At 44.5% G+C, this 24,920-nt stretch overlaps 4 gene segments (V, D, J or C); all 4 read right to left on the reverse strand.

The window, feature by feature from the left end:
• Positions 1-24,920, reverse strand: part of LOC110306601 (Ig alpha chain C region-like) — a 176,134-nt gene that overhangs the window by 138,083 nt on the left and 13,131 nt on the right.
• LOC110306478 (immunoglobulin heavy constant gamma 2B-like) overlaps positions 1-24,920 on the reverse strand; it is a 295,444-nt gene that overhangs the window by 78,274 nt on the left and 192,250 nt on the right.
• The window catches only part of LOC147001334 (Ig gamma-1 chain C region secreted form-like), a 91,414-nt gene that overhangs the window by 54,069 nt on the left and 12,425 nt on the right, over positions 1-24,920 (reverse strand).
• On the reverse strand, positions 14,583-23,611 carry LOC110306607 (Ig delta chain C region membrane-bound form-like). The segment is given in 5 exon segments: positions 14,583-14,943; positions 15,164-15,321; positions 21,510-21,830; positions 22,850-22,954; positions 23,335-23,611. Coding segments are annotated over 5 exon segments (789 nt in total).

A 24,920-nucleotide genomic window follows, 5' to 3' on the forward strand; every position in this document is an offset into this window, starting at 1 on the left:
ATGCCCCAAATACAAGAGCACCCACATTTGTAAAAGAAATGCTACTAAAGCTCAAAACATACATTGAACCCCACACAATAATAGTAGAAGATTTCAACAGCCCACTCTCACCAATGGACAGATCATGGAAATAGAAACTAAACAGAGACACAGTGAAACTAAAAGAAGTTATGAACCAAATGGATTTAATAGATATCTACAGAACATTTCACCCTAAAACAAAAGGATATATCTTCTCAGCATCTCATATCAGACCACCACTGACTAAGGCTTGTCTTCAACAGCAACAACAACAACACCACCAGAAAGCTCACGTGGAAGCCAATAACTTGGTAGGGAAGAAATAAAGAAATTAAAGAGTTTTTAGAATTCAATGAAAATGAAGGCACAACATACCCAAACTTACGGGACACAATGAAAACAGAGGAAAACTCATAGCTCTGAGTGTCTCCAAAAAAGAAACTGGAGAGAGCTTACACTAGCAGCTCATCTGAAAGCTCTAGAATAAAAAAGAAGCAAATACACCCAAGAGGAGTAGGTGGCAAGAAATAATCAAACTCAGGGCTGAAATCAGCCAAGTAGAAACACAAAGAACTATACAAAGAATCAACAAAACCAGGAGCTGGTTCTTTGAGAAAATCAACAGGATAGACAAACCCTTAGCCGGACTAATCAGAGGGCACAGAGACAGTTTCCAGATTAACAAAATCAGAAATGAAAAGGGAGACATTACATCAGAAACTGAGGAAATTAAAAATTAATCAGATCCTACTACAAAAGTCTATACTCAACAAAACTAGAAAACCTGAGTGAAATGGATGATTTTCTAGACAGATACCAGGTACCAAAGTTAAATCAGGATCAGATAAAACATCTAAACAGTCCCATAAACCCAAAGGAAATAGATGCAGTCATTAAAAGTCTCCCAACCAAAATGAGCCCAGGGCCAGATGACTTTGGTGCAGAATTCTATCATATCTTCAAAGAAGATCTAATACCAATGGTCTTCAAACTACTCCACAAAATAGAAACTGAAGCAACACTACCCAATTCTTTCTATGAAGCCACAGTTACACTGATACCTAAACCACAAAAAGACCCAACAAAGAAAGAGAACTTCAGACCAATTTCCCTTATGAATATTGATGCAAAAATACTCAATAAAATTCTTGCAAATCGAATTAAAGACCACATCAAAATGATTATCCACCATGATCAAGTAGGCTTCATCACAGGGATACAGGGATGGTTCAATATGTGGAAGTCCATCAATGTAATCCAATATATAAACAAACTCAAAGAAAAAAAACCCACATGAGTATCTCATTAGATGCTGAAAAAGCCTTTGACAAAATATAACATGCATTCATGTATTGGCGAGATCAGGAATTCAAGGTGCATGCTTAAATATAATAAATCGATATACAGCAAACCAGTAGCCATCATCAAACTAAATGGGGAGAAACTCAAAGCAATCCTATTAAAATCAGGGACTAGACAAGGCTCTCCCTACCTCAATATACTACTCAAAGTTCTAGCCAGAGCAATTAGGCAGCAAAAAGAGATCAAAAGCATACTAATTGGGAAGGAGGAAGTCAAGTTATCACTGTTTGCAGATGATTCGATAGTATACATAAGTGAACCCACAATTCTACCAGACAGCTCCTACAGATGATAAACAACTTCAGCAAAGTAGCCAGATTGAAAATTAAACAAATCAGTAGCATTCCTCTACTCAAAGTATAAAACAGGTGAGAAAGAAATTAGGGAAACGGCACCCTTCCCAATAGTCACAAACAATATAAAATATCTTGGTGTGACTCTAACCAAACAAGTGAAAGATCTGTATGACAAGAACTTCAAGTCACTGAAGAAAGAAATCGAAGAAGACCACAGAAGTTGGAAAGATTTCCCATGCTTAACGATTGACAGGACTAATACAGTAAAAATGGCCACCCTACCAAAAGTAATCTATAGATTCAATGCAATCCCCATCAAAATTCCAACTCGATTCTTCATAGGCTTAGAAAGAACAATTCTCAAATTCATTTAGAATTATAAAAACCCTAGGATAGCAAAAACAATTCTCAACAATAAAAGAACTTCTGGAGGAACCACTATCCCTGACCACAAGCTATATTATAGAGCAATAGTGATAAAAACTGCATGGTATTGGTACAGAGACAGGCAAGTGGATCAATGGAATAGAATTGAAGACCCAGAGATGAACCACTCACATACCTATGGTCACTTGATCTCTGACAAAGAAGCTAAAACCATTCAATAGAAATAGTAATAATAAAAAAAGAGCATTTTCAACAAATGGTGCTGGTTCAACTGGCAGTCAGCATGTAGAAGGTTGCAAATTGATTCATACCTATCTCCTTGCACAAAGCTCAAGTCCAAATGGATCAAGGACCTCCACATAAAACCAGATACACTGAATCTAATAGAAGAAAAAGTGGGGAAGAATCTCGAATACTTGGGCATAGGAGAAAACTTGAACAGAACACCAATAGCTTATGCTTTAAGAGCAGCAATTGACAAATGGGATCTCATAAAATTGAAAACCTTCTGTAAATCAAGGAATACTATCAATAGGACAAAGTGGCAACCCACAGATTGGTAAAAGGTATTTACCAACCCTACATCTGGTAGAGGGCTAATATCCAAAATATACAAAGACCTCAAGAAGGCAGACTCCATAGAACCAAATAACCCTATTTTTTTATTAGATATTTTAAGGCATTTTTCTTAGATATTTTCTTCATTTACATTTCAAATGCTATCCCCATTAAAAACTGGAGTAAAAATAGAGAATTCTAAATAGAGAATTCTCAACTGAGGAATCTCAAATGTCAGAGAAATGCTTAAAAGAAATGTTCAGCATCTTTAGTAATCAGGGAAATGCAAATCAAAATGACCCTGAGATTCCACTTCATACCAGTCAGAATGGCTAAGATCAAAAACTCAAGTGACAGCAGATGTTGGCAAGGATGTGGAGAAAGAGGAACACTCCTTCAGTGTTGTTGGAATTGCAAGCTGGTACAACCACTCTGGAAATCAGTCTGCTGGTTCCTCAGAAAATTGGAATAGTTATACCTGAGGACCCAGCCATATCAATCCTGGGCATGTACCCAAAAGATGCTCCAACATACAAGGACACGTGCTCCACCATGTTCATACCAGCCTTATTTATAATAGGCAGAAGCTGGAGCAACCTATCTGTCCCTCAACAGAAGATAAATAAAATGTGGTACCTATACACAATGGAATACTATGCAGCGATTAAACAGTGACTTCATGAAATTTGCAGGCAAATGGATGGAACTAGAAAATATCATCCTGAGTGAGGTAACCCAGACACAAAAGAACACACATGGTATGTACTTACTAATAAGTGGATACTAACCCAAAAGCTCATAATGCCTATGATACAACCTAGAGACCATATGCAGCATAGAAGGAAGAAAGATCAGGGGTGGATGCTTCAATCCTACATTGAGGGAGGAACAGGATGATTGTGGGAGATGGAAGGAGAGGGGGATGAGAGAGGGGGAAAGGAGGAGGAGGAAACAAGGGTGACAGTATCAGAATCTTGAAGAGACATGAGACAGGTACATAAGAAATTGAATAAAAATAGGTAGCATGGGGGATGAGGAACTGGGGATAGCCACTGGATGGTCCCAGACACTAGAGAAACGTGAGGCTCTCAGGACCCAATGGAAATGACTTTAGCCATAATGTGCAGAGAAAGGGAAGATAGAACCTGTGGAGACCACCTTCAGTAGATAGGCATAGCCAGCCCTTGGTTGAAGAGTGGAGCCACGCACCCATCTCAAAGTATTTTTAACCCAGAAATGTTCCTGTCCAAAGGAAGAGCAAGGACAAAAATGGAACAGAGACTGAAGGAAGGGCCAACCGGGAACGGCCCCACCTGGTGATATATCAAGTCTGCAGACACCAAACCCAACACTGTTGCTGTGGCCAAGAGGCGCTTGTGGACAAAAACTAAGTGTGGCAGTTTCTGGGGAGGTCCAGCCTGCAACTGAAAGCAGAGGCATCCGCAGGTCCCAGCATCGCAAGCATGTATCCAGACTCCCCGTTCAGACATTGCCATCTTTGATCACAAGGCTCTTGGCCGAACTGGTAGGGCCTTTGAGGTTCCTGACTATTCCCTGAGTCCGTAGGTCCCATATCCTGACCGTGCCATCTGTGATGCTGGTAAGGGTCATGTTTTCCTTTGTGCTGGCCAGCGCCTGGCAGGACAGGCCCTCGCAGGGCAGCTGGCACTTCTCATACAGGGATGGGGCTGCCAGGTCCCACACGATCATGCCGGATAAGTTGTATTCACCCGCGAACAGGGTCCTCCTATTGGAGGACAGCAGGCAGGTGCGCAGGTTCGCCCTGTTGGGCTGGACGCTGCATTGCAAGTGGCTTTCAGGGTGTCTGTCCTCGGCCACCTGGCTCATGAGGTTCCACACCTTGATGCCGCTCTGGCTGCAGGTGTCACTGGAGTATCTGTTCCAGTCCCAGATCATGAACCTGGTTCACAGTCTGACCGAAGACTGGCTGCTGCTGGGCCTGGTCGATGGCCAGAACTGCCTGTTCAACAGCAGCAAGAGGAATCAGGTGCTCACTGTGGACACCAAGGACAACACCATCTTAGGCCTCAAGTTCTCCCCAAATGGCCAGTGGTGGGCAAGCGTCGGTATGGACAACCTTATCATGGTCCACAGCATGCCCATGGGAGCAAAACTGTTCCAGGTCCCTGAGGCTGCCACTGTCAGATGCTATGGCATGACTGAGAACGGCAGGCTCATCATCACAGGATCCAGGGACTGTGCCTCCATGTACCACATCAAGTACTGACAACTTCAACTCCTCTCCCCTAACTGCACAGTGGTGGATGGCAATGGGTAGGATGGGTCTGCAGTGCTTTTGGAGAGTTCCATGGGTGGTGCAGGGTGTGCAGACCCCGAGTCACATGTAATAAAACAATTGAAATGGCAAAACCAAAACAAAACAAAAGAAAAAAACCCACAACCACAACCACAACAACAACAACAACAACAAATCCAAAAAAGAAAGCAGAGGCAAATGCCTGGAGCCAACCATCAGGTTGAACTCAGGGAACCTGTCTGGGGAGCTGGCAGAAGGACTGGGGGAGCAGAGGGGAATTGCAACCCCATTGGAAGAACAACAAAGGTTGGCTTGTCCACCCAGTTCTCCCAGAGACTAGACCACCAACCAAGGAGTGTACCTACAGGGATCTTTGGCTTCAGATACATATATTCAAATTAATAGAGAGGATGGCCTTGCCTGACAGCAATGAGAGGTCCCTTGGTCCCTTGGTCCCAGGGAGGTTTGATGCCCCAGAGTAGGGGAATGCTGGAGAGGTGGGGTAGGAGAGTGTGGGTGGGTGGGGAAACACTCTCAAACAGGCAAAAGGGAGGGGGCAGATATGGGATGGGAGGGTAGCAGAGGGGTAACCAGAAAGTGGGATATCATGGGATGGGGGAGTTGGTGGAGGGGTTAACCAGGAAGTGGGACATTATTTGAGGTGTAAATGAATGTAATGATTAATAATAATAAAAGAAAAAAATCCAAAAAAGAGTTTCTCAACCAAGAGAAGTCCATGGCCAGATGGTTTTAGTGCATAATTTTACTGAATTTTCAAAGAAGTGGTAATACCAATATTCCTCAAACTATTCCACAAAACAGAAACAGAAGGAACAATGGCAAACTCATTCTATGAGGCCACAGTCACCCTGCTACCTGACCCACACAAAGACTCAACAAAAAAAGAGAATTTCAGAAATATTTCTGTTTAAACATTAATGCAAAAATATTCAATAAAATACTTGCAAACTGAATCTAAGAACATATCAAAACATCATCCACTGTGATTAAGTCAGCTTCGTTCCAGGTTTTCTAGTTTTGTTGAGTATAGACTTTTGTAGTACGATCTGATTTTTAATTTCTTCAGTTTCTGTTATGTCTCCTTTTTCATTCCTGATTTTAATTGGGATGCTGGCCCTGTGCTCTCTACTGAGTCTGGCTAGGGGTTTGTCTATCTTGTTGATTTTCTCAAAGAACCAGCTCCTGGTTTTGTTGATTCTTTGTATAGTTCTTTTTGTTTCTATTTGGTTGATTTCAGCCTTGAGCTTGATTATTTCTTGCCACCTACTCCTCTTGGGTGTATTTACTTCCTTTTTGTTCCAGAGCTTTCAGGTGTGCTGTGAAGCTGCTAGACTGCCCCACCTGAGGATCCATACCACATACAGACACCAAACCCAGACACTATTGCAGATGCCAAGAAGTGCTTGCTGACCTGATATAGCTGTCTCCTGAGAGGCTCTGCCAGAGCCTGACAAATATAGAGGCAGATGCTAGCAGCCAACCATTAGACTGAGCACAGGGTCCCCAATGGAGGAGTTAGAGAAAGGAATGAAGGAGCTGAAGGGGTTTGCAACCCCATAGGAAGAACAACAATATCAAGTATCCAGATCCCCCAGAGCTACCAGGGACTAAAACACCAACCAAAGAGTACACATGGAACAACCCATGGTTCCAGCCGCATATATAGCAAAGGATGGCCTTGTAGGGCATCAATGGGTCGAGAGGCCCTTGGTCCTGTGAAGGTTTGATGCCCCAGTGTAGGGGAGGGTGAGGGCAGGGAGGCTGGAGTGGGTGGGTGAGTTGAGGAGCATTCTCATAGAAGCAGGGGGAGGGGGATGAGACAGGGGGTTTGTGGAGGGGAAACCGGGAAAGGGGATAACATTTGAAATGTAAATAAATAAAAATATCCAACAAAAGAAAATTAAAAATAAAAAGTATGACAAGAAATTTATGTCTCTGAAGAAAGAAATAGGAGGAGATATCTGAAGATGGAAAGATCTCTTATGGCCATGGACCAGTAGGATTAACATAGAAAAATGGCCATCTTACCAAAAGCAATCTACAGATTCAATGCAATACAGGTAAAAATTCCAGCACAATTCTTTATAAACCTTAAAAAAATTCTCAACTTCAATTGGGAGAACAAAAAACCCAGAGTAAAACAATCCTGTAAAATAGATCTTTTGGAGGTTCACCATCTCTGACTTCAAGCTGTACTACAGAGCAATAGTAATAAAAACTTCATGATACTGGTATAGAAACACACAGGTTGATGAATAGAATTGAATCAAAAACCTGGAAATAAATCCACACACCTATGGACACTTGATTTTTGACCAAGAAGCCAAAAGCATACAATGGAGACAGGGACACATGTTCAGCAAATGGTGCTGCTTTAACCTGATGTCTGCATGTAGAAGAATGCAAATAGATCTATATTTATCAACTAGCACAAAACTCAACTTCAAGTGGATAAAAAACCTCAAGGTAAAACCAGATACACTAAACCTAACAGAAGAGAAAGTTGAGAATAGCCTGGAGCACATTGTTTGGTGCAGGAGACAACTTCCTGAGTTCAACACCAGTAGCTCAGCCACTAAGGTCAGCAATTAATAAATGGGACCTTGTGAAACTGAAAAACTTCTGTAAGACTAAGGACACTGTCAATTGGGTAAAATGGCAGCCTATGGAAAAGGAAAAGATCTTCACCAATCCTACACCTGACAGGAGGGCTTATATCCAAAATATATCAAGTACTCAAGAAGTCAGACACCAACAAACCAAAGAACCCAATTAAAAATGGGGTACAGAGCTAAACAGAGAATTCTCAACAGAGGAATCTCTAATAGCCAAGAAACACTTAAAGGAATGTTCACCGTCCTTTAGTCATCAGGGAAATGCACGTCAAAAGACTCTGAGATTCCACCTTACACCCATCAGAATAGCTAAATCAAAAACTCAGGCAACGGCTCATGCTGCTGCTGAGAATCTGGAGCAAGGGAAATAATCCACTGTTGGTGGGGATGCAATCTTGTAAACCATGTTGGAAAACAACTTGGAAGTTTCTCAGAAATTTCAGAATAGTTCTACCTCAAGACCCAGCTATACCACTCCTGGGCATATACCCAAATGATGCTTCACCATACCACAAGGACACTTGCTCAACTATGTTCATAGCAGCTTTATTCACAATAGCCAGAAACTGGAAACAACCCAGATGCCCCTCAACTGAAAAAAATGGATAAATAAAATGTGGTTCACATTTAATTGCCACACAACGGAATACTAGTCAGCTTTCGAAAGCAAGGATATCATGAATTTTGCAGGCAAATGGATGGGACTAGAAAATATCATCCTGAGTTAGGTAACCCAGCTCCCAAAGGACATGGATGGTATATACTCACGTATAAGTGGATATTAGCCATAAAGTATAGGATAACCATGCTGTACTCCATAGACCCAAAGATTCCAAATAACAAGGAGGACCCAAGGGAGGATGCTCGAATCTTATGCAGAAGGGGAAATAAAATAGACATCTGAGGTGAATGGAGGGAGGGAACTGTATGCAAGAGAGGATGGTCCAGGGAAGAGTCAGGGGCAGATCATGTGTAGGGAGAGTTTGGAAGAGAGAATGGAAAAAAAGTTGCTTGTAGTGGGAAGGAGCATCCCTAGGATGTGCTGGAGATCTGGAGTGGGGGAGGCTTTAGGGAATCTATGGGAATGAATCTAGCTGAGATTCCTAGCAGTGGGTCATATGGAGCCTGACGTGAACTGTAATCTTCCGTAAACTGGCAGGACTCCCAGTAGAGGGATAAAGACAGCACCCCACCCACAAAAACTTCCACCCCAAATTTGTGTTGCCTACAAGATGTGGAAGGACAAAGATGGAGCAGAGATTGAGGGAATGGCCAGCCAATGACTGACTCAGCTTGAGATCCATCCCATGGGCTAGAACCAATCCCTGACATTGTTAGTGATACTCTATTCATTTGCAGACAGGAGCCTAGCATACTGTCCTCTGAGAGGCTTCACCTAGCAGCTGACTTGAACAGATTCAAAGACTTTCAGTCAAACATTAGACTGAGCTGTGGGGAGTCTTGTGGGAGAGTTGGGGGAAAGGATTCACGGACTCGGAGTGGATAGGAACTCCATAAGGAGACCAACAGAGTCAACTAACCTGGACCCTTGGGGGCTTTCAGAGACTGAACCACCAACTAAAGAGTATACAAGGGATGGACCTAGACACCCCCTCCCAATATGTAGCAGGTGTACAACTTGTTCTTCATGCAGGTCACTGTCTCTGACTCTGTTGCTTTCCTGTGGATCCCATTCCCATACTTGGGCTGCCATGTCTGGTCTCAGTGGTATAGGAAACAGCTATGCAATGACTTGATGTGGCATGGTGGGTTGATACACAGGGGTCCTCTCCCTTCTTAGAGGAAATGGGGAGGGATAATCAGAGGAAGGAAGTTCTGTGTGAGGGGGGATTGGGAGGAGATGGAGGGGTCTGTGATCAATATGTAAACTGAATAACTTTCCTCTGTGGTTAAATATGTCTGTCTTACTTTATTAAACCATGTTTTGGTGTTCTCAGAATGTGGTTATTCATCCAGAAACAATATACATATTTCCTAGGATTCCTTCTAGTCTTGTTGAACCTCCAGGCCATAATTTACTTTTTTTGTTCTCACGATAAGGACAGAAACTAATTCTATTGGTTTCTTTCATCCTCCATTCAATTTGAATTGCATATATTCCAGAATAAATTCAGCCAGGGCATTCATAGGGTGGCGAGACTGTGGGCTGCAGAGCCACATTTGGAAACTTGCAGGTCTGTATATACTTTTTACTCTATATTGAAGTCCAGCTTCTGCTAGGCACTAAAGTTTCAATCCTCAAGCTGAGAGAGGGGTCCCAGGCTGCTGGTGGGTAAAGGCTCTGGTTTCAGTGTGGGTAGGAGTGTGTCCTGTTTGTTGCCACAGTTGGAAACAGACGCTTCTGCTGAGTAGCCACCTGTGAGGAGGATGTTGGTGGGAATGAGCCGTGAGTTCCTGCCTGAGTGATAGGACTGATTTACAGCTTGTGGCTTTGTCTGTAGCAATGGTATTCACCCATGGCTTTACAGAGTTCAGGGGCCATGAGTGTGTTACATGACTCCACTGGGTAGATTTCTGTAGTGTAGTGGTCCAGTATAATCTGACACTCTTGAATCAAGAGGCGGGGGGAGGGTAGGGTAGGGGAGGCATGCATAACCTGGTTGCAGGCTATGAGCTCACATGGCAGAGCTGGGAATGTGCTCCACGAGTTTTGACTCTTTATGCTTGACAATGACCATGAACATCATGGTGTAGTTTTCATAATGAATTTTAGATTTAGGAAAGTTGCAATGAACCAAACAGCACAGACTCTTAGGAGAGGTTACAGAGTTTGGGCCTTGGATTTTGGTAACCCATATTTTCTCTGACACCCAGTGGCTTATTGATAGGTTCTACTGCAAACACAAAGCCAGAAAAAAACAAAACAAAACCCTGGGAGCCATTACTTGGTGACAACAGGGGTGGTGACAGTTATTCTTCTAGATGGCTTTTTCTAGAAGTTTGGGATGGGTATTCTCAGGGCAGCTGTGAAGCCAGTGCCTCTTGTAGCCCACAGCCCCCTTAAGGTCGCTAGCGATTCACTCACTTTCTCATTTATCCATTCACACACAGCCCTCTGATTCTCCTTTGCTCTTTGTGTCCTGGAACCAGAGTAAAAAACCTGTCAAATGGACAGGTGAGAAAGAGGGTAGTGTCAGAAGTGATGCCAGAGAAAAAGAGGTCACTGACACATTGCAAAGAGAGGTGGTGTGGATGCTGGTTTTGGAAGTGTGGGAGCCCCAGAAAGTAAGCAAGACCTGCCATTTAAAAGTTAAGTAGATCTCTAGGCCTGTGGGCCTATGGAACTTAATTTCTGGTGGGTTTAATTTGTGGTGGGTTTCCATAACAGATGGGTACTTTGAAACAGATGGGTCCATGTGGTCACATGGACCTGTGGTGTATGTACGCAATAGGAGTTTAAGGGACAATGGCATAAAGTTTGTGGCTTCCATGGCAGCCTATGGGAATAGTGGACAATGTTCTGGGGAGAATGGGGTCTTGGGGTGGTGGTGGTCACTGGAGTTTTGTTGTGTGGCTTGGCAAGTGATAGTTGTTGCTAGACCACAGAGAGAAAAAGAATATCCTTAGAGAATTAAGCAGAGAAGAGATCTGGCATGTCTATGGTGAGGATGGGAGGCTATGAGGAAGATATGCCTATGATCTCAACCTGGTGGCATTCTAGGAGCCTCACAGATGCCCCTTCCTGGACTTAACTATGTGCTGAAATCTGGGGTCAGCACAGCGTTCTCACAGGGAAGGTGGGGCAAGAGTTCTGCTGCACTTAGGATAGTCAGTTGGCTTCAAAGAAGTGGGGTTATCATGATGCCCATCATGGGATTCTGGATGCTTGGGAAGAACATGGGCTGTATGTGCTATATGCACCCCAAGAGCAGGCACAAGCAAGAGTAGAAAAGTTGGGGTTGGAATCTGCCTTAGTTAGGGTCACCGTTGCTGTGATGAAACATCATGACCAAAAGCAAAGTTGGAGAAGAAAGGATTTATTTGCCTTTCATTTTCCAGATTGTGATCCATCACTGAAGGAAGCAGGACTGGAATTCAGGTAGGGCAGGAACCTGGAGGCAGAAACTGATGCAGAGGCCCTGCAGAGTGCTGCTTACTGCCATGCTCCTCATGGCTTGCTCAGCCTATTTTCTTATAGGACTCAAGACCACCACCTCAGGGATAGCACCACCCACAGCAGGGTGGGCACTTCCAAATTAAAAAGTTATTAAGAAAATGCTCTATAGGCTTGCTTTCAGCCCGATCTTATGGAGGCATTTTCTCAATCCCTCCTCTCAGACAATGTTAGTTTGCATCAAGTTTTCATACAAGGGCCCAGCACAGGGTTAGAGTCAATGTCCTGGGTCTTCATTTGAAAAAATATAAAAGCAAAATTCTAGGCCTTTAGGCCCAGGCTTGGGAATGTGACCTCTGTGACTCAATGCTCCAAGGTATGCTAATCATAAAACAGATAGTGACATTCCTCCACCCACCAGCTTCCTGGGTTCAAAGAGTGTTCATTCAAAGAATGTGCTATTGTTAGGGGCTCTTAGAAACTGTCTTGAGAGATAACCTGCATAATTACCAGGTATTCCTTGTGACTCTTGTGACTTTGCACTTCCTTGGGACTCTTAACTGGTATCTTTGGTATTTTCCAACAACGCCCTCCCCACTTCCTTGAGTTGTGATTTCTTCCTTTAAATACCCCCTTACCCAGCTACTTGGGGCGCCATGGTCCTCTACCCCTGTGTGGTGTATGACCGTGGGCCCAAGAGTGCTCTTGAATTAAATGTCCTCTTGCAGTTTGCAGCAAGACCGTTTCTCGTGAGTGATTTGGGCTGTTGCCTCTCCTGAGTCAGAATGTGGGGAGTCCTCACGTTGTGGGTCTTTCACATTAAGACTTGCCTTTATGACTTTCACAGGAAGCTTTGTGGGCCTTGAAAGACCAGTGCCTGGTTGGTTCTGCAGTGCAGGGTAGGTGGAGAGAACACTGAGGCTGCAGCCTGCAAGGTCTAGGTGCAGTGAGGGCACAGGTTGCAATAGCTGTGAGAAACTGAGGGCCAGGCAGCTGTCTGGGTAGAGTGAGGAGAGCAAGCAGAATTTGCTGAGAGGGTGAAGGGGAACATAGAAGAGAAAGGGAAGAAGGAATGCTCAGAGTATGTGCAGGAACCTGGTTACCTAGAAGGATGGGATAGGTCAGTGGACAGAGGAGGATTGTTCTTTACCACGGCAGCTTTAAGTGCCACTTAGCTGGGACAGCTTCATTTTCCTCCATTTTTACCTCTGGTGGTACCTTTCATGTTCTGTGGCCTCTTGCTCCATCTTCACAGCCAGCAGCACAGCCTCTGGCTTTGATATCACATCATATGGTATCATGTCTCCTATAGTCTGTCATGAAGATCCTTGTGAACACACTCAGGGACATCTCTGAGCTTTAGCTCATGGCCTTTCCATCAATGTCATCTGGTTTTTGTCCACACTAGGCCTCAGGTTTTTAAGTTCAAATCTAGGACAAGGATACCCCTGAGGGCCATGGTTCAAGCACACACAGGCATTCCACTTTGGATGTTTTAAGTAGGAAATTTGAGGTTGATCCCAAGGCCAACATATGGAATGTGAGACCACAGTGCACTGAGCTGTGAACTGTGAGCTGTGAGTACAAATGCTAATAGGATCCAAGTTCATCAAGGGGGATAGTGAGAGGAATATCCAGAATGGTGAAGGGAAGATGTGATCTCCTAATGTATCCTCCCTCCTGCTCTCCACACAGTAGAGGATAGAGTAAGGGAGTAAGAGAATCGAACTGACATTGAGATCCTTCCCATCACCCTGTGTTATCATCTGTTGATGTACAACATGAATCTGGGTCTTGTTTTGACTCTATCATACTAAAGGATGTTGACTGATGCCTTGGTCTACTTGGGTGCCTACAAAAATATACCTTGAACCAAGTGAATCATAAATATCAGAAATTTACTCTTCATCTTTCTGAGTCTGAAGGTCTAAGACAAAGATTCTAGTAGTTTCCATACCCTACAGGACTCATTTACACATGGACAGCTCTGTTTCACAGTGTCTGGGTGAAGGGTCTTTTTGGCTTGTTTAACAAGGACACTAATCCCAATTATGAGGACTCTTTGTGATTTCCTTATCTTCTGATACATTGATATAAAGATATCAGCATGAATTTGGGGGATATACCCAGCCCACATCAGGTAACAGGAGGGTGTCACCACATGTTGCCTAGTACCAACTTATTTACTGTATTCCTTTCATTGACCCATCTCAGTTTAGGTAGGTGTGTACTGTCAATGTTTGTGATGGAGGAAGTGGAAATACAGGTACTCAGGGTCTTGTATAGGTAGTAAGATAAGGAGCCAAAACAAACTAGAAATTTGCATGTGGAATATTCCCTGTCTTAGTCACTGTTCCATTGCTATGAAGAGACACCATGGCCACAACAATTCTTATAAAAGAAAGCATTTAATTGAGGCTTGCTAACAGTTTCAGGGGTTAGTTCATTCACATCATGGTAGGGAGCATGGTGGTATGCCAGTGGACATAGTGCTGGAGAAATTACCTAGAATTCAGAAGAGACACAGAGACACAGAGCGACAGAGAGACCCTAGTTCTGACATGAACTTTTGAAACCTGAAAGCCTACCTGTGCTCCAGTGACACACACTTCCTACAACAAGGACATGCCTCTTAATCCTTCTGATCCCGTTAAAGAGTTCCACAACCTGGTGACTAAGCATTCAACTATATGAGCCTATGGGGTTCTTATTCAAATGACCCCACAGTCCCCATTCCTGTCACCTAAGGCTTTGGTGTAAATTTATGTGCATCTGAGTAGGTATGCATGTGCACTAATGCACAACTGCCTGTGTTATCATGCATGTGACTGTGATGTGCACATGTGCATGTGTATATGCTTATGCGTATGTGGGAAATCAATTGTGAGTTTAAGGTGGGAGGAGAGTTTCTTAGTTCACTGAAAAATTTTCTTCAGTGTGACTCTGATACCCCTCCCTAGTGGCTTCTCCACTGTTTTCCTCAGATCTCATGTGGTTTGAGTTTATTTAGACCACAGAAACAAACAAACAAACAAACAAACAAATTACCAGGAGGCAGGTGGGGCAGACCACAGCATGCTTCTGGAATGATGAGGACTTGGGGGAGGCAGGGGACATCGATGAGTAGGGCTGGAGCAGCAGAACACCTGCTTTGCCTATAGCCAAGAATACTAGGCATTTTGAGTCTGGGAGGCTAGGTAGAGAGCAGGTATTGAGAGGAAGGCCTTGGCATTTTTCTCTGCATAGAAGGTATCTTCTTAGTTGGCTTCATGTTGAGGGAAAGCGCTTTTCTCTGTAGTTGCAGGATTCTGCTGTCCTGGTCTACTTCACCTGCCAGAGAGCCGTGAGGTCATACAGAGGCTGTTGTCTGAGAAACAGGGAAAGTCCGTGGAGCTACATAGGGCCCAGAAGCTGAACAGTGACCATGGCCTCCCAATTACTTGTGTATTCCCTAGCCACTCCAGAAGTACCAATGGGTTTCAAAATGCCCCTGGAAGGGTATCTTACATGTGCCCAGGAAGGGTTCAGAAGGAGGTGGTAGGAGGCCCACCTTGATGAAGGTGACGAAGCCACTGTAGAGCAGTGTGAGCAGGAAGAGGGCCACGAAGGTACACATTGTGGGCCACAGGCCGTTCTCCTCCTCTACATCCATGTAGCTGTCGCTTTGCTCATCCGTGATGCAGGAGTGTTGGATGGTGTTGACTATGCCTAGGGAAGAACTAGTGGTCGTGAGAAGGTCTCCACCCTACAGAAGGATCATTTCTTATTAACCTGGTCTCCTGAACACTGAACCTGAAGGTACAGCTTTCACATCCAGCAGCAATGTTTTGATCATATGCCCTCCTCCCGCTAATATTTATCACTTCCTGTCCCAAGTGCCTACTAACCACTTTGCCCCAAATAATCCTACCCCCCACAACCCATGCTGGGTCCTGGAATCTCACTCATAGATTGGTCTGCATGGGATTGGCATATCTGAATCCAAACCTGATGTGAATCTATGCCACTGCCACCTGGATGGTGCAGGAGATAGGTTACAACTTAAGAAGACCCAGAAAGAGCAGCTAGACCAGGTAGGTTTTTCTCAGAAAGATGTGCCATGAAAAAGGCAGAGAAAGGGGAGTAACATTCTAAGGAAGAATAGTGTTCATGGTGCACTCATTGGGAAAGAGTACTACTCCAGAGTCAGAAGGAACCCTGAGCCTTTGCAGATGGAGGGAGAGGTTGGAAAGCATCCTAGCTATGGTAACCTAATCCTAAAGGTAACAGGAGGGACTAGACGACGTTAAAGATGGTTATGCCATATCTAAGCATGCATATGAATATCCCAGCTGGAGACTGAAGTATGGTCCAAGGTCAGAAAGAGTGGTGGCTGATGTACAGACCTAGGGAAATACATTTCCACAGAAAGCACATCTCAACTCAAGGTGTGACAGTCCAAGGCAGATGGGAAGAATTAAGGAAAACACCATTGGTCACAGGGCTGCCTGGGTATCTATTCCACAAGTGCTGTTTGACATTATATGTAAGCTCAGCTGGGGTCACTGTGAAGTCTGTGGATGCGTTGACCTAAAGGCATTTCACCATATCAAAGTGAAATCATGTGAATATTGTAGACCACTGAATCTTAGCATAATAAGAAACACTTGGCAGTCTCCTTTACCTGTAGTTTCCAGTTTCAATTACCTATGGTTGGAGAACAAGACATTGGAAAGCCTACTTTGCAGCTCATAACTGTTTATAACTTTAATTCCAGGGGATCTGACACCCTCACACCAATATACACACATACATACACATACACATATACACACATATACATATATACACACACACATATGTATATACACGAATCTCTCTCTCTCTCAGATTTAAGCTTTATGAATAGTCCTGGCTGATATTTTATAACTTTTTGAGTATATTTTAAACAGAAATCTTCTGATTCTAAACCACACACTTTGGAACAATGTGACAGGCTCTTGCTTTGCCTGGAATGTCAGCCTTCTCTTTGTCCAGGCTTCAAGCTGACTACATGCCTGTCTGTTTGTCAGTCAGGATCCACCTCAGCCACAGGTTAATGACTGAAGTGACACATGGCTTAGCAACACTCGAGGTTTCCGGCATCCACAAGAGGCCTTAGGGCAGGTCCCATAGAGATAAGAGAGGTTCATGTTTGTACATTTCATTTATTATTGATTGTTTCTCACTATAATTTACAGAAGTGCTTCTCTACAGTGTCTTGAGAAGTGGAAAGGTAACTTTCCTTGCTACATGTAGTATGAAGCAACTTAACACAGAGGCAACCAAGCTAACCAGACAGTGGGCATGATGACCATTCAGCCTAGAAAGGTCTCAGGCAAGGGCAGGACCATCAGGTCTCCTGGAAGGACCGTCTGACTCAGGCAGGAGGTGGTAGCATCCTAGAATCATGGGGAAAACTCAGATAAGTGATAATTAGTGGCAGGTGGCTGGGAAAGAGGGTTCTCTAGTAGCAGAAGCAGCTTTGAGAAGACTTGCCAATGGGGGAGGTTGGGATCTGCTTACACCCTGTAAAGCTCTGGGACTTCTTGTAGCAAGGGACACTATGAATGCTTTCCCAACCTTTCACATACCTCAGGTCTAATCCCATGTACTGTCTTTGTCTTGGTTATCAATCATTTTGTATCTTGTAATTACTGATTGCATGCTAGACATTGTATATACATGGATTGTAGAGTCTGGGGGTGAGATACAAGTGCATATCATCTCATCCACCAGTCATGGAAGGCCTGTTTTTTTGGAACTGGGAACTGAGCTGTGCTGGAGCTGGGGTATCATAGTTGACTTCTGGCTCTAGGTACTTTGGGATAACCCTTATATTCAGCAGGCCTTGGAGCTGGTACAAGATGGATATTCTGCCCACACTGTGCTCGAAGGTGTTTCTTGCTTAGCAGTGTCCTGTGTGGGAGGTTAGGTGAGGGGTGATTGGCTCAGAATTTGGGATTCTTCTGTGTTCTCATCCCTCTCGGCAGCTAAGGTGTTTATTAAAAATTTGGCTGATTTCTTGGTGATTACAGATGTCCCACTGTTCTGTCTGTCTGTGCCTAGGATGGGATAAAACAGCCATATCCTGGGAACTTAGTCTCTTTGAGCTTTGCTGAGCCCTCTCTAGTAGTTTTAAATAAAATTGTGATGTTAAAAGTTTACTTGGTGTTTTTCTTTCACCATGGCCTACATGCCTAATCAAATGTTCTTCCATATCTATGTAGAAACAAGATGTCTCAGAGAGTGCCTTGGCAACAGGGTGATGGATGGGTAGGAGGGGCAGAATAGCATCATAGAGACAAGTCAGGAGGTGATAGTCGACAGAACTAAGAACATTATTGTTCTCAGGGGTTGGTGTGATGGAGAAGTGTTATGTGGGACTCAGGCAGATGTATCTACCTCAAGACATGTGAAGCACAGAGTAGGGAGAGACCAACAGGCAGAACAAGGGAAGCGGGGCAGGGGCAGATAGAGAGGCAGGTGGGAACAACCTAATGAAGATGACTACAGAGCATGCCCAGACTTCCTAAGCATGCCGTGTGAATGTGGGCAGAGGATAGTCATGCTGGTATGACTCTAGCTCTGAGGAGTGACCTGTGAAAATCTGTAGAGAGATCCTGAGGGAGTCAAGTAAGAGAAAATCTTAGAGTCCTTTGAGGAAGCAATACCACAGGGGAAAAGAAAAGCCCAATTTGGGGCAAGTGTAGGCCAGGCTCCTTTCAGCACTAATGAGGCACCACATGAGGGGAGTGGTTCCAGCCTTCCCCACCTGGCAGGAGGTAGGCCATGAGAAACAGTGGAGCTGTAGCCCCTGTTCTCAGTCAGTACAGTGCAGCCAGAAATAGGCATGATCTCTGAAGGACTTTCTCGATGGATCCTAAGGCATCCTGAAGATCCCAAGGCATAGACAACAGACCAAGCTTTTAAAATCTCAGACCCAAGACTGTTATACTGGCAGCTTGGCTGGTCCAGGTATGGCCTCATGTGATTGCTGCAGTCCCACTAGGTCCCTCTCTCAATTTTGTGTACCTGGGTGTGGAGGTTGTGGACATACTGTGGCATTTCCAGGGTCTAAGTGGGGAAGTATGGCTGACTTGAGCCTGGGCTCTGAAGGCCACTCTGAGGACAAGATGCTGGAGGATGCCCCATGTAGCCTGTTCCATCCTCACTACACTCATATATAGGGCCCCTCAGGTGAAGCCTGTCTGACACCTTTCAACCCCAAGCTTGTGTCAAGCTTACAGCAGCCCTTGGTCCTGTGGGCTTTTCAGCGGACGAAAGAAATGAGGCAGAGGATTCCTTGCCTCAGGTCTAAGGTATCAGAGAAGCTAGCATCTTTTATGGTAGGAGATAGTATGCTTCCAGTTGTAGTAGTAGTTGTTTACTCCCTGCTAGAGGTGATAGGAACTTCTGCTCCCGAGTCTGAGCTGTCTGAGAGAGCAGGAATTTTGGCTGACCATCTTCTTTTACATGGTATGAGGTGGCATGCCTTCTTGAATTGGACCTGAAACACGTGGTTTTACTTGAATGGATTTCAGATTAGAGAAGGTATTGCAATCCTTGAAAATAGTCTACATAGGATGGCATAGCAAGCTGTCTGTGTGACATTTGCAGTATGTTCTAAGATGTGCGATGAAGGCTAAGCTGTCTGCTTAGAAAAATCTTGCTCATGTAATGAAGGAGTACAATGGAAAAAAAGATGCACAGATGCTGCCTTTCACAGTGGTCTCTGATTCTGAAGGCAAAAGAAAGATTATGATAGAGATGCTGGCTTTCTGTCTCTCAGAGCTGGCATGGGATAAAGGAAAGACAGTGCAGATCAGATCTGTGCTAAAAAGCCTTTCCTGTGGAAACCACAGGAACCCACTTGGAACCTATGAAGAAGATAAGGAAGGAAGAGAGAAAAGCATGATGGATTCCTTCATAGCCTGTAGGCATGGAAGAGGCTAGAGTCAACATCATGAAGTGGAAAAACAGAAGTCGAACCATTCCTCCTTCCCTGAGACAAAGGTTTCATTTATCTGAGGAAACTCGGGAAATCATTCCATCGACCTCTAGCCCTCCCCCGCCACAAGAGGGGATGTTTTTAACTCAAAAGAAATAGCCACACCATGAAGGAAGGGGAATGCCCATTAGATCTGTGCTAAACAGCTTTTCCTGGCATATAAACAACACAAAACAGACAAAAACCTGCACACACCAGAAATACTCAGTTATTACTGGCTGAGGTGCCCATGAACATCAGACATGACTGAAAGATAATTTAAAGTCTTAACAAAAAACTCTAAACATGTGAGAAGTGGTGTTTAGTGCCCAATGAAGTGGGTAGGAATGCTTTTGCTGGAGCATTAAGAAATGTGTACCTGAGTAGGACTAACTCAGATGTTAGTGGCTTTGGTGAGCTTTGTTAGAGGATGTGATCTTTAAGAGAAGGCCAGAGAGTAATGAGAGATTCTGGCATTCTTGTGAAATATTCTGATCCTCTGCATGCTACATGAGCAGGTGAGGTATGATTTTGCTTATGGTACCAGCACATGGATGCATGATGGGTAAGCATAAAAGCCTACCTGTCCCATATGTTAGGCAGACTTCATAAAGGCCTAAGCCTCTCAAGTTAGAGTGAATGTGCTCTCACCTACATGGATAAGCAAGCAGTGGGAAAAGCTGCCATCAATGGTTTCGCCCAACCCAGTGTTATACATAGGCACCCATAGAAAACTGACAGTAAAAGGGGCAGTCAGTTCACAAACATTGATAGGAAGAGCATGACCGAGAACAGCTGGAGCCAGTGATGCTTCCACCTGCCTTACAGCCCTATAGTGGCCAGGTTGATAGAAACAACAACAACAACAACAACAACAACAACCAACAACAACCAACAGTGACTCATTAAGAGTTAAACATAGGAATCACTGTGTGCAGGTAGAAAAAGACACTCCCTCGATCCAAAGTTTGTTTAATGGAAGCCCCAGTGGCAAAGCTGGGCTACCTCTGCATAAATTATTGTTCAGGGAGGCCCCCAAGGAGCCACAAGCCACAAAAGTTATCACCATTGATTTTACTTGCATGCCAGAAGTAGATGGTAAATTCCTACTGCTAAAGACTTCACTAACTTTGGCTGTAAGACATAGAAAACATGGGCTAGGACTGAAGTGGAAGCTGCCCGCTGGTTTTTTTTTTTTTTTTTTTCTTTTTTTTCTTTTCTTTTCAGTGCTGGGAGATGTTATATAGGCTGTTGCCAACATTCTCTCTTGAACATGGACTTTGAGTGCTACACTAATTGTCTTGCTATGTAAGATGTGCTTATTGGTGTAATAGTGGTATGGCAGTTATGGGTACCAACTTCTTCCCTATTGGATTTAAGCTCTGCTCTGCAGAAGGGAAAAGCCTATGGCCAGGGAGTTCATAGGTTCCATTAGAGAAGTAACTGCTATTGTTTGTTAAATGTATGTCATGGACTTGTAAAATTGGATTACAGGCATTTGCATTTATGCCCACAACCTTCAACTTTACTTATGGAGGGAAGCTTCATCCCACAGCGAGCAGAAGTGGATACTGGGGGAAATTCACACTTGGTCAAGCTGCTAATAATAAGTGATTGTTTCTTTGGAATAGTGGCCCTAGAAAATAAATAAACATCTATATTACTTTCTCCAGGGTTCAGGAAACACCATAGAGGAGAGGGCTGAAAAATGTAAGCGTTGTAGAAAGGGTGAAGTGTTATGTAGTTTTGTCTTTTAAACTGAAACAGATAAGCACAGTGTTCCTCTTATCTAGACAATGCAGACTTCCTCTTCCCAAACAGGAGTATTTGTCTATCATAGGTACCAAGTGCTGTCCTTGCTTGACACTCTTACCCAGTTGTGACTTACCACTAATTGCTAGACTCTTGCTGGCATTAATCTTTGTCTCTGAGGCCTCATGTTCCACCACACATGTGTAAGTGTCAAGTGATGGGGTCAGAGCGACTGGTAGTCTCAGGACACTCCAGGTCTGGAATGTGCCCCCAGGCTGGGGGGTGGGGTTTGCAGTGACAAAATTTGTAGACTTCATTTTACTGTGGACACTCAGCCACATGAGGTGGATATTTTCGGGGAAGAAGCCAGATACTTCACACAGGAGCCAAGATGACATCTCAGGATGAGTGGATGTGGTCAGGATGTTCACAGTGAGGTTGCTGGGTGGCATGGCTCCTGCAAGGAGAAGTGGCAAGAGGCTAATCTTGTCATGTTTGGAATGGAGGTATCTAGAAATGTGTGAGAGGACAGAGGAAATCCCCTTTCTTATCTGATTACAGTTATGGCTTGAACAATGTTGGGGGAAGGACATATGGTTAGGTGGGGCACTGGACAGCCTTGGGTTGGGGTGGCATAGGTTTCATCTAGAAAATAGACTGCCCTTGCCTTGGGACCCAAGAGCTTGGGAAGGAAAGGCCTATGTTGGAGACATTGCTTCTTCTGGTCACTGTTTAGCTCCTAGAGATGCCCAGTGCTGCCTGAACAGACCCATGCTTGCTTCTGTGTGGCTTTTTGTAGGTTTCTTTGGTGCCCCATCTATTCTCTATGTCCCTATTCTGTCTCTGTCCCAACCCTAGGCTTCCTATCTTCCAACCTAGTTAGGCTGTGTGTGTGTGTGTGTGTGAGAGAGAGAGAGAGAGAGAGAGAGAGAGAGAGAGAGAGAGAGAGAGAGAGAGAGAAGGAGAGGGAGAGGGAGAGGGAGAGGGAGAGGGAGAGGGAGAGGGAGAGAGAGAGGGAGAGAGAGAGAGAATATAGTTAGGAGGAGGTGAAGACAGCATGTGGGGTACAATAAGTCTTCCAGTCTAGGTGTGATGGTCCTTAGCCCTTTAACGAGATTCTTATGCATCTCAGTGATGTCTTGTTGTCTGTCTGGTCATATGCCTACAGAATCCATGAGGACCTCACAGTTTGGATCAGATACACAGAGCTCAGGTCCAATGGGCTAGGTAGGTCCTTGTCCTTCCTCTGTTTAGCATTAGCTCAAAAAGGGATGATGGCTTCACAGGGTTAGGTGGTGGTATTTGTTGTGCCTGGATATAGGGCCTGGCTTACAAGTAGTACAGAATTCATTTTAGTAACCCTTTCTACCTAGGATGTACATTGACAGCTCAGAGAAAGAGTCATGGAGGGTTTCCAGGAGCAAGAGGTGTAAGGTTGAACAGATGAGTTGATGTAAGGCACATTGGACTTCTTACCTTCTATGTCCTTTTGGATGGCAGTAGCTTTGGTGGCTTCCGTGGAGTGATTCTTTGCTTGGAGAGTTGGAGTGACTTTCTTAGAGGACCGAGAACCCCATGATCCTGGAGTTAAAGAAGATGGACAAAAAGTGATGGTGAGAGATCAGAGTCTTCTAAGGAGCCCAGGGTGATGGAACACAGTGAGAGAGGAGGGCCACAGGATGGAATGGTACTGCTATGGAAGGGCCCAGGCATACATAGCTAGTGCCTTTGCTCACCCAGCTGCCTCCTTGCACAGTTAGTATAGGGTTTCTGAGGTGTGGATGTTAAGTGTTGCATTGATGAAGCAGCTGAGAAAAGGGAGGGAATGAATGGGGGAAGAGCAAGGAAGGGGAGGGATCAAAGTTGGGTGGATGTCTTGCTTCAGTCAATCTTTGGGGGTTAGCTGAGTGTGCGTATAGGAAGTCCCACAAGGCCCTTCTGCATGGTCCAGGGATACTCACCAGGAAACTTGAAAGGTTTTTCTTTCCTTTTGGGTTTATTTATGGTGCAAGTGTGGTTGAGGTTCAGTTCTGAGGCCAGCACAGTGACCCGGAGAATCCTTCTATATTTGCCATCTTTCATTTCAGAGGGGAAGACATATTCAACTATACTCGGTTTCTTTGGCTCCCAGCTGATTTCCAGTGGCTGATTTCCCATTGCCAAACAGCCCAGGTTTATCTGTACACTTTCCTCTGGGGCTTTGCACTCTGAGAGGAGGAACAGGTCAGGTTCCTTTTCACCAACTGCAAGACAGATAGTGAAGTTCTGAGGACATGGAACTGGGGACAAAGGTGAGGTCTGGACAGTATCACTCTTCTTGCCAGAGTCATAAAAATGACTCAGTCCCAGGCAGACAGGGGAGAAGGGCCTTGAAGCCCTATGGCCAGTCTCAGGAGCCTGTATCTCTGTCACCATCATTTTTTTTTTCTGAAACCCCCTCTTAGGAAGAGCTCTACCTCCTATTCTTCTAAGCAGCAATGATCCCCCCCCATGAATATAATTCTTTTGTGACTCTAACAGGAACAGCCAGCCTTCTGTATTCTCATAGGCCCCTGAGCAGCTTGTATCATCTGAGCAGAGCAGCCTGACTCCTTTCCCCAAGTCATGATTCGGTTCTGTCTGCACTACTCTTCCTTCTCAGGTTCTGGGATATCAAATATTTTCAGTGTCCCATTATACAGTATCCCAGAGGCAAGCAAAAGATATAAGTGTAGACCTGTGACCTTCCCCCCCCCCCAAACTTGCTTGCTGAAACCAACATTCATGTAGGGATGTCAGGGTTCATCACCCAATTCCAGAGTCACCTCTGTACCCTACGTCATATACCAGCATCTATGTTAGTTTCTTTGGGCTGCTGGAGCAAAGTGCCACACATGGCAGTTTGAGCAACAGAACTCTGTTCTTTCCCTTTTCTAGAGGCCAGGAGTCTGGGCTACAGCAGGCTGGTATCCTCTGTGCAGCAGGGAGAATCTGTCACAGACTTCTAGCTCTGAGGTCATAGCGGGTGGAATCTAGTGGAGATGAACTTGTGCTGAATCACGGTGGGCATCAAACCCAGTAGGACTGGGTTCTTGAAACATGGCATTGGGTACAAAGGACATACAGTGACTGGGATGTTGGTGCCAGGAGACAAGGATTGACCAAATGCTATGGCCTCAGAGCTAGAAGTCTATGACAGATTCTCTGTAGCCACACTTCTGGCCTCTAGAACTGGGAAAGAACAGAGTTCTGCTGCTCAAACTGCCATGTGTGGCACTTTGCCCCAGCATCCCAGGGTAACAAAAATAGATGCTGGTATGAGAAGTACATACTATGGTGAATGACTACAATATATCTGGAATTTGGTGATGAGTCCTATCATCTCTACAGTGGTTTCCCATTAGATGATTTCTGCTCTCTGTATCCTGCAGCTACCCACTAGAATCCCAACTCAGAAAGGGACCATCACCAAGGTGCTACCCCACACACTTATTTAAAGACTCTCTTTAGGACACTGGCATCTACACAGATTCCTCCCATGGTCTGATGTTCTCTCTCATGCCCTGCT

The sequence above is a fragment of the Mus caroli genome, unplaced genomic scaffold, assembly GCF_978045245.1.
Source record: "Mus caroli unplaced genomic scaffold, Mus_caroli_1 scaffold_14, whole genome shotgun sequence".
NCBI lineage: Eukaryota > Metazoa > Chordata > Mammalia > Rodentia > Muridae > Mus > Mus caroli.